This window comes from Ranitomeya imitator, chromosome 7 (assembly GCF_032444005.1).
Source record: "Ranitomeya imitator isolate aRanImi1 chromosome 7, aRanImi1.pri, whole genome shotgun sequence".
Classification (NCBI taxonomy): Eukaryota; Metazoa; Chordata; class Amphibia; order Anura; family Dendrobatidae; genus Ranitomeya; species Ranitomeya imitator.
This window is the reverse complement of record NC_091288.1, coordinates 165,447,255-165,464,731: the sequence shown is the minus strand read 5'-3', so window position 1 is coordinate 165,464,731 and position 17,477 is coordinate 165,447,255. Positions and strand designations below refer to the sequence as shown.

At 42.2% G+C, this 17,477-nt stretch overlaps 1 protein-coding gene across 2 annotated transcripts in view; it reads right to left on the bottom strand.

Moving 5' to 3' along the window:
* Positions 1 to 17,477, bottom strand: part of METTL22 (methyltransferase 22, Kin17 lysine) — a 201,000-nt gene that overhangs the window by 36,102 nt on the left and 147,421 nt on the right. For both annotated transcript variants that reach the window (XM_069733992.1, XM_069733993.1), the window contains 2 exons: positions 9,701 to 9,781; positions 3,801 to 3,903 (listed from right to left, as the gene is read on the bottom strand). In XM_069733992.1, coding sequence (XP_069590093.1) covers positions 3,801 to 3,903; positions 9,701 to 9,781 — 184 coding nt within the window. The remainder of the gene's footprint in view (positions 1 to 3,800; positions 3,904 to 9,700; positions 9,782 to 17,477) is intronic.

Sequence of the window (17,477 nt, the reverse complement as noted above, 5' to 3'; positions counted from 1 at the left end):
TCTCATCAGAAAGACCATCATTAATCAGTGCCGGTGACAAACAAAACTAAGGGAGTACCTCATCTATAAGAATCATATATATATATATTTTTTTTAATTACTTTAAAAAAAATTATATGATTTTTTACTTACATACATATAACAGACTAAAACCTAGGCATCCACAAAACCATACTTACCTTGAGACTTAATTCAACATAGCTTTTCTTCTATGTCTGCATTGCAAATATTTATATATAAATCACACAGATAAAAAATTTTTTACACAATTTATCCCCCAAAAGATCTCTAGGGAACACTTTTTTTCTTTATTGTTCACTTTTTCCACTGGGGCATCCATAGTAGTCCCTGTTCCTGGGGAAACTGCTCACTAGAGTCATAGTCACCGGTAGCGAAGATCTGGGTCTGCTAGGTTCTAGCAGCCATGTTCTGTTGGACTGAGATCTGGCAATCGCGTGACTGCAAGGTCCAATAGAAAGGCTCACTGAGTGATAAACCCCTTCTATGCTCTCCCCCAAGGCTCGCAGCTGTGTCTGACAGCCAGGGACCTGTCAGACTGCAGGAGCTTTAACTCTTTACAGTGGGACATGGTTAAAGCCTAGGACCAAGCCCCAGAAGATTAAGAGCACTTGGGTTAATTTGTAGTGTAAAAATTACAATGTGAAATGGGCATGATGTACTATACAATAAATTGACAACATTTCACAGTAAATATCGCTGATGAGTTTCTATCATGCAGGTTTCTGTTGTGGAGAAGAATTCAGCAGTAATGGTCTCACTACTAGACAGAGCCATAAACCATGACCCATTTAGTAGCCATGCGCTCTTCAACAGCAAAACACAATTACAGCAGAGACAGCTGCAATGTCTGCTCTGCCGTCCAAACAGATCCTGGAGTCTATCCACAGAAGTCATTCATTTGGAAAAACTGCTAAATTTACCGGAACACGTTTTAGCCAACATCAGTTTGACATTGATTATTGAACTGTGAAGGAGCCGCCTTTAAGTCCAAGCCTATTACCTAATGAGAAATCCAGCCCAAACCATAAAGGTTATGTCAACCTTTGAACAGAACATACAAAAATCTACATAAAATGGTAATTACCTTTTAATACACCTTTTATTCCGATTAGACTACACTGCAGAGCATCATTCACAATTCTGCTTGATGTCAGTAGAAACAAGCTGCATGCTGTATAAAATCGCAGCGAAGTTACCAAAAAGTAGCAGGGTAAATTTTCAATGTCTGTCAACCTTACAGTGAATGTGGTAAAGATGCAGCTTTACACCCAAATCACAATCTGTCAGCAAGAATTCCTTGAGATTTGCGCTCTGAAGTCTGCAGAATATAGAAAGCAGTTTTGGAGTATTATAAAGGCTGCAAATCAAAACGAGGAGGTATAAAGTTTCTCCTTGTGGAGAGTGCCAAACTGGTGTTGGGAGATTTATAAAGCAAGCATTGCTCCCGAGAATGTAAAAATGGAAATAGCCTCTTCAGAGAGGCAGAGAACAGTAGTGTCTCTGAAGATTAGCATGAGACCATTGCATAGCAATACAAGTCTTATCAAGCCAACTTGGTACTCCTCGCAATGAGAAGCTTTACCCCTGACATCCCTGGTCAACGGCCATCCCTACTAGTTCTCTTGCTTCTCACTGATGAAGGGCAAAACCCCCGAAACACGTCTGCAAATTAAACTTATGATTTGACATCCTATTCTAAGTCACGTGACAAGGACCTTTAGGGTATGTTTCCACGTTCAGGAAACGCTGCGTTTTTGACGCTGCGTTTTTCCGCAGCGTCAAAAACGCAGCGTCCAGATGTTACAGCATAGTGGAGGGGATTTAATGAAATCCCGTCTCCACTATGCAGGAAAAAACGCATGCGTTTTTGCCGCGAAAACGCACATGCGTCGCGTTTTTTCAGAACGCAGCATGTTGCTACAATGAGCAAAAAACGCCAGAACACCGCAGGTGACCTGCCAGTGACCTCACGTGCAGTTTTGGTCAGGATTTTACCTGCATAAAATCCTGACCAAAGCCTGAAGCAATCCTGAACGTGGAAACATACCCTTATAGGGCTGATATTGACTTCTAGGATTTCTACCTCCAATATATGGCACTACAGTCCTTTTCCTCTTCCTTTTTGTATATTAAAATGATAAGAGGAGTAAAGCAATGTATTTAGAAAGGTTCTTAACTGTTTATGAAAATAGATCTAATCTGCTAAAATTGCTATTCACAGGTGAACATTTGCTTTAAGTAGTACTAGAAATAAAACTTAGAAAAGCATTTTTCATTTCCAGTATAGCCTGTAAGAATAATGAAAAAGGGGAAAACTAAAAAATAAAAAATATAAAGTATAATCTCAAACAGGGATCCCCAACCACATGTTGCTTGCAGGCCCCTTCAATGAGGCTCGTAGCTGTCTGCTTCCTCAGCGCATTAGTGCCGGGTATAGCACACAGCCATGAGCAGGGCGAGGTGGAGGAGGAGGACGACGACGAGCCATGACAAGGTTAAGACTGCCTCCTCCTTACTGGTGATGCCATTCTCCTCGGCATATGGCTGTCTTCGTCTCGTGATGTGTCTGAGTGCACACCGCATTGCACCGCAATACCAGCCACTGCCTCACAATATATAAAGGAAGTACAGATAAATGAATATGCGATGCACCAATGTAATGTAAAGCATAGTGGTATTTAAGGGAAAGGAAGTCAGGAGAACCTTTTGGCGTCAGCTCAGCCAACACAGCTCCATATACTAAAGAGAAATTGGTTCCAGTGTATAGGCGTTTGATTCTCCCACTTGTTCGTTAAGAGTCTCCCACAGTGTAAGAATATCCCAGGTATTAAATGTTAAAAAATTTTGCATTTACATTACATCACATCTTCATCCAGATGACAGATACACGTTAGACATACCGTATATACTCGTGTATAAGCCGAGTTTTTCAGCACATTTCTTCTGCTGAAAACACCCCCCCCCCTCGGCTTATACACGAGTCAATTGTCCCAGAAAGCCAGTGGGGAAGGGGGTGTGGTGGAGCAATGGGTTACAGAGGCAGGAGCCAGCCGGTGCTGCCTGTAATAGCGCACAGTGTCACCCGCAGCCGCCGGCTTCTAGCACACATCCTACTCACCTTCCTGCGCGCCCTCGCTGCATCTCCTTTCTTCCAGCACAAGAAGCTCTTCCTGTACCGAGCGATCATGTGGCCCCGCTCATTAAGGTTATTAATATGCACGCATCTCAACTCCCATAGGCGTGGAGTAAATATTCATTACCTTAATGAGCGGGGCTACGTGGTTGCTCAACGCAGGAAAAGCTGCTGGTGCCGAAACGAGATGCTGCGAGGGCGCACAGGAAGGCGAGTAGGAGGTTTGTGATTTTTTTGTTAATAAGAACCATGCATACCAGGACAGGGACCGGGGAGCCATACATACCAGGACAGGGAGAAGGGAGCCATGCATACCAGGACAAGGACCGGGGAGCTATGCATACCAGGACAAGGACCGGGGAGCCATGCATACCAGGACAGGGATGAGGGGACAATGCATACCAGGAAAGGGACCGAGGAGCCATGCATACCAGGATAGGGACTGGGGAGCCATGCATACAGGGACGGGGGAGCCATGCATACAAGGATAGGGATGAGGTGGCCATGCATACCAGGATAGGGATGAGGGGACAATGCCCCTTTTTATACTCAAGTCAATAAGTTTACCCAGTTTTTCATGGCAAAATTTGGTGCCTCAGCTTATACTCGGGTCGGCTTATATTTGAGTATATATGGTAATTCTTACCTTCTCTCAATAGACAAATAAATAGTGCAAAGTCTTGTTAATGCATGGGTGATGCGATAAAGAGTCTTGAACAGTGCGTCTGTGAGGTCATCATCATAGAATACTGAAAGATAAAAATGTCATTGCTATGTGTTTGGGTAAACAAATAAGCAAAATACAAAACAAAATGTAAAGACCCTAAATGAGGAGTCCACTGTTAAGCATCAATTTAAAATTAAAAGTGATAAGATCTAGAACCAGGGTTGTGGGGTCGGAAGTCAGGGAAATTGAGGGGTTGTTGTCAGAGTTGGAGTCAGTGGTTTGGCTTCCCGACTCCACAGCCCCATCTATAATTGAAATGAAAACTCTAGTGAAAACAGAAAGGTAGGCTATTCCACTTCATTCCATGGCTAAGGACAGGTCATGTCGGAAATGCAACAGTTTTTGCATTGATACAATATTTTTAATGAATATGGAACTTTTTAAGCTGTACTGACAAATTGGTGAAGTTTTATAACCAAAAGGCTGGATACCTTTGTTTGTTTAGGCTATTAGTTGGAGTGTGAGATTTCAGCGCTGGGTCACTTGCTTATTTTCATGTCATCTCTGGTTTTCAGAGATAATATGTGCCAAGCCCAGTAGTCCTCTAAAAGATGTACATATGCGCAGTAATCAGCTTTATTTATTAGCTGACATGGCCTCTCCAGCCAACCTGCTGCTGATTGACAGCTTTTTCTCAATACGCAAAGTGTTCAGCTCACAGTTCAGCTAAATAAAAATTATTTTTTGAAAACTATATTGAGAAAATAAGATGAACTACACTGGAATTAAGACCTCTGTTTCTTTTGCTGTTTCATTATAAAAGTAATTTCTCTGTCAAACAAGGACCTAACACTAGGCGTCGGATTCTGACCTGTATATTTTGGGATATAAATTGAGATTCTGGTTTGGCTATTATCCTAAGTCATGTGACAAGGCTCGTTAAAGGGTCGTCATTGACTGTTAGGATTGCTACTTCCAATAGGTGGCACTAGAGTTCTAGTCCTCTTCCTCTCTGAAGAGACAATTTGCATATGACCTGTATAATTAAAAGACACTACAGGAATTATTGGACACTAGTCTCCACTATTTGGGCTCATTCAGAAGTTTGTGCAAATCGATCTTTTCTCAGACCACAATGCACAGACTTTCTGCGGCTCTACTGACCCGAGCTCCACAGCCTAATTGAAATATTTGAAGTTGTCACGCTCGGGTTGGAGAGCCATAGTCAGCCCGTGCATTAGAGATCCGTGATCAGACCAAATTGTACAGATGTCAGTGTGAGCATCACTTTACCACCACATTTTACTGTTGGTATGATGTTCCTCTTCTGAAATGCTGTGTTAATTCTAATGCCAGATGTAAGGGGCATACACCTTCCAAAATGTTCAACTTTTGCCTTGTCAGTCCACAGAACATTCTCCCAAAAGTCTTGGGAATTTCTGGCAAACCTGATATGAGCCTTTATGTTCTTACTGTTCAACAGTGGTTTTTGGCTTAGAACTCTGCCATGCAGGTAATTTTTGTCCAGTCTCTTTCTCATGATGGAGACATGAACACTGATCTTAACAGAGGCAATTGAGGCCTGCAGTTCTTTCAATGTTGTTGTGGGGTCTTTGGTGACCTCTTGGCATAATTTTGGTCAGCTGGCCACTCCTGAGAAGGTTCACCTGTGTTCTAGGTTTTCGATATTTAACCCTTATCCGGCTGAATAGGTACAATTGTAACTATTCCGTTTTAAAATTGCAATAACTTTTTTTTGAAAAGACGTAGAGGGCTGAAATTTCGTGACATCTCTACATTTTTGGTCCAGAATATATTGGCCAAATTTCAATAAAATATCTCCACCCGCTTCCGAGATAAGGGGTCGAGATCTTTTTGCATCCATAACAAGCTGCATAGGTACAAATGTACCTCATATATTTTGAATGAAGATAATGCAAGGGAAAAAGCATAAATTTTTTTTTAATGATAATGCTATTTAACTATTATAAACAAGTAAAAAACTGTTCATTTACATTATAAAAGAAAATGTAAGAAACTTTTTTTTATTGATTTTCTTTGCAAGTAATGCATGTTGGCTTTGCTACAGAGTGTTCATCACAAATGGGTTTCACACAAACCACACAAGACTTTCTAGTCTTGCGTTGTTTTCGCCTCAGGTCTCTGCAGACATAGCAACTACCAACAACAGGGGAGGGTCCACGACTACCATGAGGTATTTTGGGGCCAGCTGCTGGCTGCGATGCTACCACAATGCATCGTCCAAGCACCATTTCTACTGCACCTCGAAGAAAATGGTTTCTCATTATCATTTTGTTTGTACTACGATCTTCAATTGCAATCATACACAGCTGATTTGCGAGATCTTTCAGGAACTTTCTTCGTTGATCCTTTGCCCTGAAGCTTGGATTGTGTTCTCTGTAGATGATGTAGGATGCTAACCCACTGACATCAATCATATTGTAGAAAAATGCCAAAGTCCAACGTGATGTTCGTCGTTTCACAGTGTACTCTCCCAACATTTTATCCATAACATCAACGCCACCTTTTGTTATGTTGTAGTATTTTATTATCTCTGGCTTGGCTGCTAGTGTCTCTTCAACTTCTCCCGTCATGTGCATAAATGATAGAAGCATGACTGATTTGTTCTTCTTTGGTACATATGAACAGACTGTTGCATCATGATTGTAGGCAAAATTTGTCGAGTATACAGGCCTTTCTTTGGCAGGCTGCATGTTGTTAGGTAGGAACCTTTTGTTTTTTCTCACTGTACCAACTAGTGTCATGTTCCAGGAGTTCAATACCTTAGCTAGTTCCATGGTTGTAAAGAAGTTATCGGTGGTGACATTTCTTCCAGAGCCTTTATACGAGCTCACTAGGTCCAATACTGTTCGTTCTCCAATGTTTACTTGTCGAGGACCATCAGTTGGTTTCCCAGTGTAGAGCTGACCTTGTAAAGGGTAGGCATTTGATGAGTCACAAGCCCAGAAAATCTTTATGCCATATTTAGCTGGTTTTGAAGGTATATACTGGGTAAATTTAGTATGACCTCTAAATGGAAATAATTGCTCGTCGACGGTGATACAATGATATGGCTTGTAGGCTCTCTCCAGATTACTGTTCAGCATTGTCCAGATGTCCCGTATTGGTGCAGCTTTATCTGTTTGCACACGTTCTGCACGTGTATTTTCGTTGTCAAACCTGATAAATCTGAGTATCATCTTGAAGCGGTCACGAGACATGGCTGCACGTATAAGAGGCAGAGCAGCAACATTCCACATTTCCTCCAGATTCTCTTTGTTGGCTCTGTGCACACCAGCAGCAATCAGTATGCCCAAAAATGCATGAAGTTCAGTTTCAGTAAATTGCTTGAATGTTTTTTGTGGTGGCCGTTTGGAAGAATCAGGAAAACGTTGTACCAGTTCGTTGTTGTAAGCATCACAAACTCTCTTGGCCTTTCGATTCGTTTCCCGTAATATGATGTCACACATCTCGGGAGTCATGATGGACTTGAATAGCTCTTTTGCTGTATATAGGTTGCTGATTGCTGCAGGGCCACCTCTTTGTCGTAGGACATTACGAGATTTTGTTTGTGCATTTGGCAGTGGATTACTGCACCACTGAGTTTCATCCTTAGCAGTCCAAATGTCGCCTGCACTTTGAGGCACAGAATCATCCTCAACACTTTCGTCTGATTCGTATTCATTTTCATGCTCTATGACCATTTCTTGTTCAATGTCTGAATCTTCTTCAGTAACATCCACTTGTGGTACATAGTTTTCATCATCAGATGGAACATATGGTTCATCCTCATGCTCAGAATCAGATTCTTCTAGCATTCGCATTATTTCGTCAGACGTAAATCTGTAAATATGAAAAAATGTAAAATAAATAATTTTCCGAAATACTACATTATTGGCTTTTCACAAAATTATACTAACCTGCAAACACGTTTTCTTGGATTATGGCGGAAACTAGATCCAGCATTACTATCACTCATGATGACTTGCTAGATGAATTTTGGCTTCGTATTTTGTGCTGAATATAAATAAAACATCGTAAAACAATATGTAGATACTAATTATTATCCATTTTTCGTATAAAAATTATACCTATAGTGATAAGTTTCATACAAAATATATGTAAGCCAAGTCCAGGCTGAAAGACAATTTGACTGTTCTGTCCCCACATAATGAGAATAAAGGTATAACTGGCTGTTAGATGCTGTGAGACTTTCCTACCTTCGTTTCCAAGAAATTGAAGACTTCACAAGCCTAGAAATGTGTGCTCACAGCAATGAGATGAACAGCAAAATGGCTAATGAGAGGAGGGAGGCAGGAAGACAAGTAGAAGCCACTCCCAGTTTGAATTAACTTAATTGACAGCAACATAAGTGACCAGTAACAACACTGAACAATAGATATCAGCATAACATTTGTAGCTGAATGAACTTTAGTTTCTGAAACCAAGTAAAGTCTTCCCACAGTGGAGGTATATGTGAAGGTACAATTGTACCTATGCAGCCTGTTAAGGTTGTAAAATTATGCAGCCTGACAAGGGTTAAGAATAATGGCTCTCACTGTGGTTCGCTGGAGTCCCAAAGCTTTAGAAATGGCTTCATAAACTTTTCAGAATAATAGATCTCAATTAATTGGTTTCTCATTTATTCCAGAAATTCTTTGGATCGCAGAATGATGTCTAGCTTTTTAGGATCTTTTGGTTAACTTCATTTTGTCAGGCAGGTCCTATTTAAGTGATTTCTTGATTGAGAATTTTCACAGAACTGTATATTCAGCAATCTCCATGTCTTCTTTGTGATATATGCAACAGAGTCCTGGACTATCCTGTGTGCTGTATACAGCAGAGTCCCAGTGTATACTATGTGATGTGTATAGCAGTATTGATCACTTTTATGTTATGTACAAAGCTGTCTCGGTGTCCTCTATGTAATGTAGTCAGCAGTCACAGTGTCTCATGTATGATATACATACAGCAGTCTCAGTGTCTCCTATCTGATGTGTATATATAGCAGTCTGTGTCTCCTATGTGATGTATATTGCAGACCTTCCATAGCTTGAGTGCTGTAAAGACTAAATGATCAGTAATGAATTTCCTACTTTGGGGAGACATGCAGTGTAGTAAACCTCTGTGTTGGGAAAAAACTTACTGCTGTGAGCAGTTCTATTTGAACTTACCACTGCAAGGAGTCAACTAGGTTCCAAACCAATGCAAACCTGGAAAAGCAGGTGTGAGTAGCAACATCATTCATGTCACCTGGCATCACACACCTCACCAAAGAGAAGCAGTTCCAGCCATCACACCAGAAGTGTGTTAATTAAATGTTTCACCAAATATAGAAAGATAATTTTTAAGGTGATAATTTTATGCGGCCCCAGATTGATGGTATAAATATCCAAATGGCCTTTGGCAGAAAAAAGGTTCTCTATCCCTGGTTTAACTTCTACACACTCTCTCGTAAAGACTAGTGAGAAAATCACTGGTCTTGTTGGATCTGGGCCAAAGCTTCCAATCTGACAGTCGTTACATTATTCCTCAGTTTTGTCAACTTTTGTTACCAACTCTTATTTTATTTCATAGTTTTAAATTTTTTTGCTATTTGAAATGATTATTTCTGCTGAAAAAAAGCAATTTGACAGTCTTTGGTAAATAGAATAAAAACACATTATTCAAGACTGACCTCAACTTTGAATCGGGATAAAATCTATCAGCTGCTGAGATTACCTACCCTATATTTACAGATGCTAAAGAGGACATATGACCACAAGGAGGCAATTAAAGGAAGGGACATTAAATTCTACAGTAAATAGCAAGTCACAAATACATCTCTGTCCTCTGGCAACTAAAATAAGAGATTTTACCGTCAGCAGCCAGGATAACAGTCGTTTGATCATAAAGGTCAGCTATGTCTTCTTCTGTCCAGCAGTATGGAGCTTCCGGATCTGAAAATATATATAAATATTTTTTTGTTTCATTATGCAATATGAATAGGAGGACGATGGGGACAGTCGAATTCTATTAAAATAATTTACAGGGTAAAAAAAAGTGCACTAATCTTTTCCTCGTTAATACATAATATTCTGGTCTTCTCACAGAAAATGTAGAATACATGTAATGAAATAAATGTATAATAGTTGATTATATATATATATATATATATATATATATATATATATATATATATATATATATATATATATATATATATATATATATATACACACACACATACATACACACACACATACAGTGGGGCTAAAAAGTATTTAGTCAGTCAGCAATAGTGCAAGTTCCACCACTTAAAAAGAGGAGAGGCGTCTGTAATTTACATCATAGGTAGACCTCAACTATGGGAGACAAACTGAGAAAAAAAAATCCAGAAAATCACATTGTCTGTTTTTTTATCATTTTTTTTGCATATTATGGTGGAAAATAAGTATTTGGTCAGAAACAAACAATCAAGATTTCTGGCTCTCACAGACCTGTAACTTCTTCTTTAGGAGTCTCCTCTTTCCTCCACTCATTACCTGTAGTAATGGCACCTGTTTAAACTTGTTATCAGTATAAAAAGACACCTGTGCACACCCTCAAACAGTCTGACTCCAAACTGCACTATGGTGAAGACCAAAGAGCTGTCAAAGCACACCAGAAACAAAATTGTAGCCCTGCACCAGGCTGGGAAGACTGAATCTGCAATAGCCAACCAGCTTGGAGTGAAGAAATCAACAGTGGGAGCAATAATTAGAAAATGGAAGACATACAAGACCACTGATAATCTCCCTCGATCTGGGGCTCCACGCAAAATCCCACCCCGTGGGGTCAGAATGATCACAAGAACGGTGAGCAAAAATCCCAGAACCACGCTGGGGAACCTAGTGAATGAAATGCAGAGAGCTGGGACCAATGTAACAAGGCCTACCATAAGTAACACACTACGCCACCATGGACTCAGATCCTGCAGTGCCAGACGTGTCCCACTGCTTAAGCCAGTACATATAAACCCCAAAAAAGGAGTAAACCAGTCCCACAAAGCATAATAAAAATCAATAATGCTTTATTAATACAAAAATTCATGTCTACAAACACACATATAACACATAGATCCAGTAAACTGCTATCATAGCAAATAAGGAGGGAGATCAGGAAGGTCACATACCGGTAAGCTGGATAGCCTACATGGGAACTGATACATCCACAGGGAAGCACATGGGGATAATCAATGAGTATAAGGTGCAAGTGCCAATTTAAAGTGCTCTAACACACCATCAGTGTTGTCAGCATATAAGTAACATACTCGCTCCCACAAGCTTACCCATCATGTAGAAGGATGGTTCCCCGTGGCTTCCAGCTGCCCCTTGACGCGCGTTTCGCCGCCTAGCTTTCTCAAAAGGGGGTGTTGTCCATTGAATAATCCCACTAGTATATATACCGCACATACCGGAACTTCATCCGACTTCTGGCGCGCGTGCGCATGAGACCCTGTTCCGCCTCCCTCACACAGCCGTCACAGCCGCGCACGCATGTGGGCGGAACTCCGCCGTATGACGTCTAGTGACATGCGTGCACGGTAGATGGAGATAGCTGCAGAGGGGGAGGAATCAATCCGGGACCCACAGCACATGCGCGCACAATCGGTGGCCATCTTTATGGAGACCATGAATGCCGCCATTATATGTGAAAGACTAAGTGTTGGGACAAAAACAACGGCTGAACCGCTGTCCTTATCCTGTGCCTAACTATACCCGGTATGTACCTACCAATAAATCGATCAGTGATCAGTGGACGATCGCTGAAACTATGTATTAACCATAGAAACAAATTAAAGCATAATTTCATATACATATATTACATAAAAGTGGCAATAGTGCAAAATTAATACAACACACATTAAAACGGTGTACAAGTGCAATCTTGAGAAAAGAGAACCTTTTCCTAAAACGAGGCGGCAGAACAATCACATAAAGCTCCAAGGGGGGCCACAGGTCAACCCAGACGGACGAAGTCATGCAGCTGGTATAATATGGATATGAATCACTGGAAAAAGACAAACAATGGTTAAAATCAATAAAATTCTGAACACAAAATCGCGGCGGCCATTTTCCCAAAGCCGAGTTTGCATCTCGGCTTTGGGAAAATGGCCGCCGTGATCTCTTCTGCGCACGCGCGGCATCCCGCGGCCATTTTCCTGAAGCCCCGTGCAGCAGAGCACTCCATCTGCGCACGCGCGGCCCCAGGAAGATGGCCGCCCCCACCGATGACAGGAATAACAGCGCAGATCGCACGCTGTTTCTTCACGTGCGCGCAGGGAATTCGGAACTTGGACATGCGCACACCACTACGCCACCAACGGAAAGCTGGGGAAGAAAAGAGCGATGTCACCACGCCCACTTGACCAGACCAGCCTGATTGACAGGCGAAAACGGCGACTTTGGTAATGTATTTCGCAGCATAGGTGGGGAATCAGGGTACACTACATACACTATTGTAACGCACAGCGCAGGCCCTATTTAACAGTATTTTTTATCTCAATCTGAAAAAACGGGGTGACAGGTTCCCTTTAATGTGCTGATTACATGCGTTTTTAGTTCCGCAGCTGAAAGCCTTAAAATGAAAATGCGTTTTATACATCTTATGGAATTCTATGTGCGAAATCCGAACATAAATCTCAGGGTACCCACAAGAGAAATTGGCATGCTTCAGATCTGAAACACACACGGCAGGTCAATTTTCACAGCATAAAAAGAAACCACAATGGTCATGAGATTTCTAGAAATCCAAAGCTTATCATGGGAACGTAGCTTTATTGCACTCCAATATTTATGGCTTTCTTTGTCCTATCCAGCCTTAATGCAACGAAAAGAGGTAAACCATCATAAAAAGTCACAACACATCTCTGATGGATCGACGTGGGTCCAACTGCCGGGACCTCCTCACCAATAATGAGAATGAATAGAGGTGTAGCTGCAGTTACAGTCATGGCCAAAAGTATTGACACCCCTGCAATTCTGTCAGATAATACTCATTTTCTTCCTGAAAATTATTGCAAACACAAATTATTTGGTATTATCTTCATTTAATTTGTCTTAAATGAAAAAACACAAAAAGTATTGTCCTAAAGCCAAATTGGATATAATTCCACACCAAGCATAAAAAGGGGGTGGACAAAAGTATTGGCACTGTTCGAAAAATCATGTGATGCTTCTCTAATTTGTGTAATTAACAGCACCTGTAACTTACATGTGGCACCTAACAGGTGTTGGCAATAACTAAATCACACTTGCAGCCAGTTGACATGGATTAAAGTTGACTCAACCGCTGTCCAGTGTCCTTGTGTGTACCACATTGAGCATGGAGAAAAGAAAAAAGACCAAAGAACTGTCTGAGGACTTGAGAAACCAAATTGTGAGGAAGCATGAGCAATCTCAAGGCTACAAGTTCATCTCCAAAGACCTGAATGTTCCTGTGTCTACCATGCGCAATGTTATCAAGAAGTTTAAAGCCCATGGAGCTGTGGCTAACCTCCCTAGATGTGGACGAAAAAGAAAAATTGACAAGACATTTCAATGCAAGATTGTGCAGATGTTGGATAAAGAACCTCGACTAACATCCAAACAAGTTCAAGCTGCCCTGCAGTCCGAGGGTACAACAGTGTCAACCCGTACTATTCGTCGGTGTCTGAATAAAAAGGGACTGTATGGTAGGAGACCCAGGAAGACCCCACTTCTTACCCCGAGACATAAAAAAGCCATCCTGGAGTTTGCCAAAACTTACCTGAAAAAGCCTAAAACATTTTGGAAGAATGTTCTTTGGTCAGATGAGACAAAAGTAGAGCTTTTTGGGCAAAGGCATCAACAGAGTTTACAGAGAGAAAAAAAGAGGCATTCAAAGAAAAGAACACGGTCTCTACAGTCAAACATGGCAGAGCTTCCCTGATGTTTTGGGGTTGCTTTGCTGCCTCTGGCACTGGACTGCTTGACCGTGTGCATGGCATTATGAAGTCTGAAGACTACCAACAAATTTTGCAGCATAATGTAGGGCCCACTGTGAGAAAGCTGGGTCTCCCTCAGAGGTCATGGGTCTTCCAGCAGGACAATGACCCAAAACACTTCAAAAAGCACTAGAAAATGGTTTGAGAGAAAGCACTGCACTGGAGACTTCTAAGGTGGCCAGCAATGAGTCCAGACCTGAATCCTATAGAACACCTGTTGGAGAGATCTAAAAATGGCAGTTTGGAGAAGGCACCCTTCAAATATCAGGGACCTGGAGCAATTTGCCAAAGAAGAATGGTCTAAAATTCCAGCAGAGCATTGTAAGAAACTCATTGATTGTTACCGGTAGTGGTTGGTCGCAGTTATTTTGGCTAAAGGTTGTGCAACCAAGTATTAGGCTGAGGGTGCCAATACTTTTGTCTGGCCCATTTTTGGAGTTTTGTTTGAAATGATCAATTTTTGCTTTTTGCGTCATTCTCTTTTGTGTTTTTTTCATTTAAGACAAATTAAATGAAGATATTAATACCAAATAATTTGTGTTTGCAATCATTTTCAGGAAGAAAATGAGTATTATCTGACAGAATTGCAGGGGTGTTAATACTTTTGTCCATGACTGTACCTGCAATTACCTGCTGCCTGCAAGAAAAAAATCTGCAAAAGGGCTGGAGCAATGAACCAGAGAAACCGCCCCTTCACACTCAGGATTAAGGGAGTCTGGATGGCATACTCTCACATTGTGACATCATGTCATCGGAAGACCCCTATATATACACATTAGACAAACCCAGGGTCCGATAGAGCCAAGAACATATTGAACAAAGCAAACAATAGGAAACTCACAGTGCAGGAGGCCCGGCTGGGACAGAATTAAAAATATGGAGCAGAAAAAAATATAGGTTTACGTTCTACCTGTGTTTCTGTCTTGCTGGTTTTCTTGTCCTTATTACCTATACTGTCTCAGTCTTTCCTCTGGAAATGCTGCTGAGCAGGAGAGAAAGCTGTCAAGGCACTTCAGAGATTACCCTGCCTGCAGTTTCTGTGCTTTTCAGATCAATAGGGGGTCTTCACTGTTCCAGGTCATTTTCTGTGATGGGAAAAGTCTATTAACTCCGTTGTGTGCTGCCGATAGCACCTGAACCTGACTCCAGATACCTGCACTGCCCCCTACAATTGAGTCCTTGGACCAGGACATTTCTAGGATGCTGCATGGAAGAATTACATGCTGCTCATTTCCAAAATAGCAGACAACCAGTAAACGCTGCGGGTTGGACACTGTGTACATGTGGAGCGTCCAACCTGCAAGGTCCAGATGTTACAGCATTGTGCCCCTGCACTCAACTGGGTATATGGGCCACATATAGAAAAAAATTTAACTTGGGGAGGGGGGGGGGGGGGGGGCTGCATTCTTTGAGGGACAAAGACATTTTTAGTGATACCATTTCTTTTTTCTATACACATTTTTAACATTTTGGCTGTTTTTTTATTTTTATTTTTTTAAAGCTTGGGTTGTTATGTATGTGGTGATAACAAATGTGCTCTCAAATTGTAGTTATGTCCCCATGTCCAGGTCCCCATATTGTAGTTAGGTCTTCATCCAGGTCCCCATATTGTAGACATGTCCCCATATCCAGTTCCCCATATTGTAGACATGTCCCAGTCCTGGTCCTCATAATTGTAGTTATGTCCCTAGGTTTCAGAGGAGGAAAATAGAAAAAAGTGAAGCAAATAATGTGGTCAATTCTGTACTAATATCCCCCATCCTGGTATATATATTTCCCCAATCCAGGCATACATGGCCCCCTCATCCCTATCCTGGTATGGATAGCCCCCTCATCCCTATTCTGGTATGTATAGCGCCAATTCCCATTCTGGTATGCATAGTCCCCTCATCCTGGTATGCATGGCCCCCTCATCCGTATCCTGGTATCCATGGCTCCCTCATCCCTATCTTGGTATCCATGGCCCCCTCATACCTATCCTGGTATCCATGCCCCCCTCATCCCTATCCTGGCATGCATAGCCCCCTCAGAGTACAATGCAACACCCCCTCATAGAATACAATGCAGCCCCCATGCGAGTATAATACAGCACCCCCTCAGAGTACTATACAGCCCCCGCACACACACAGTATAATGCAGCCCCCCCACACAGTAAAATGTAGCCCCCCACAGTATAATGCAGCCCCCATGCACACAGAGTAATGCAGGACCCCCACAAACAGTATAATGCAGCCCCCACACACATTATAATGGTCCCATCGCACACACAGCATAATGCAGCCCCCCACACAATATAATGCAGCCCCCCACACACAGTATAATGGTTCCACTGCACACAGAGCATAATGCAGCCCCCAACACACAGTATAATGCAGTCCCCCCGCACACATCATAAAATGCAGCCCCCCACATGCACACACAAAGTAATGCATCACCCCCACAAACACAGTATAATGGTCCCTCGGACACACACAGTATAATGGTTCCACGCACACACAGTATAATGCAGTCCCCCCCACACACACACAGTATAATGCAGTCCCCCCGCACACACAGTATAATACAGCCTCCCCACACACAGTGTAATGCAGCCCCCTGCACACACACACTAATGCAGTCCCACAGTCCAGCAACATTACATACACTATAATGCAGCCCCCCTACACACACACACACACACAATAATGCAGCCCCACAGTTCAGCAGTATTACACACACACACAATACTTACCCCTGCCCATTCCACAGCTGTTCTGGCTTCTGCAGCACAACTCATCAGCTCCACTGCTGGCACAATGTAGGGCATGATGAAGTGAGGTCATTGTGTGCTCGCTGAGTTAGAAGCAGGGGAGTGATGAGAGAGGGAGCGTCATCTGACGCGCTCTCCTCCATCACGGTTTTCAACTGTATTGGCATCTATGATGCTGATAAGTTGAAGTTGTGGGAGGGGGAATTGGCACAACGCCGTGCCCTATAGCGGCTTGGTTTGCCAGCCCCTAACATTGGCACAACCAGCAGGCCGCATGACGTTGCCTCAGGGGCCGCGTGCGGCCCACATGTTTAAGACCCCTGGCATAGTGGATGGGATTTTAAGAAATCCCATGTCCACTATGCATCCATGGCTCACTCGCGGAGACAGACATGCGGCATGTCTTTCCAGACTGCCGCATGTCAATTTCTGTGGCAGAGACGCAAGTCTCCACAAGTGAAATTTCACCCATGGAATGTACTGAGCGCGGTGAATCCGCTGAAAATATGCGTATTCACCTGCGTTTAATAGACGGCAGCGCTTTGAACACAGTGAACATGCACTTAGTTCCAAGCGGCACCAGTTTCTGATCGTCTGCACATATCCTATGTCATGCATGGTTGCCCGATATACCAGAGCGCAGACCTCCTTTATGTAAAAAAAAAAAAAAGACATATCAGCTACCTTCATTAGAGTTTTATTGAAGTGCAAATGAGGGAGAAGAGGACTGGCATTCTACCTACACGTATAACATTATATAAATGTGTCATAGGGTCTTGCCCTTTTAAAGGGAACTGATCACCCCCTGAAATCCTATGTACCTCCAAATATAGGGGAAATCTGCAGCTAACTGGAGTTTAAATCATGTTTGGCAGATTTACTTGAGCAGAGGCTTAAGAAA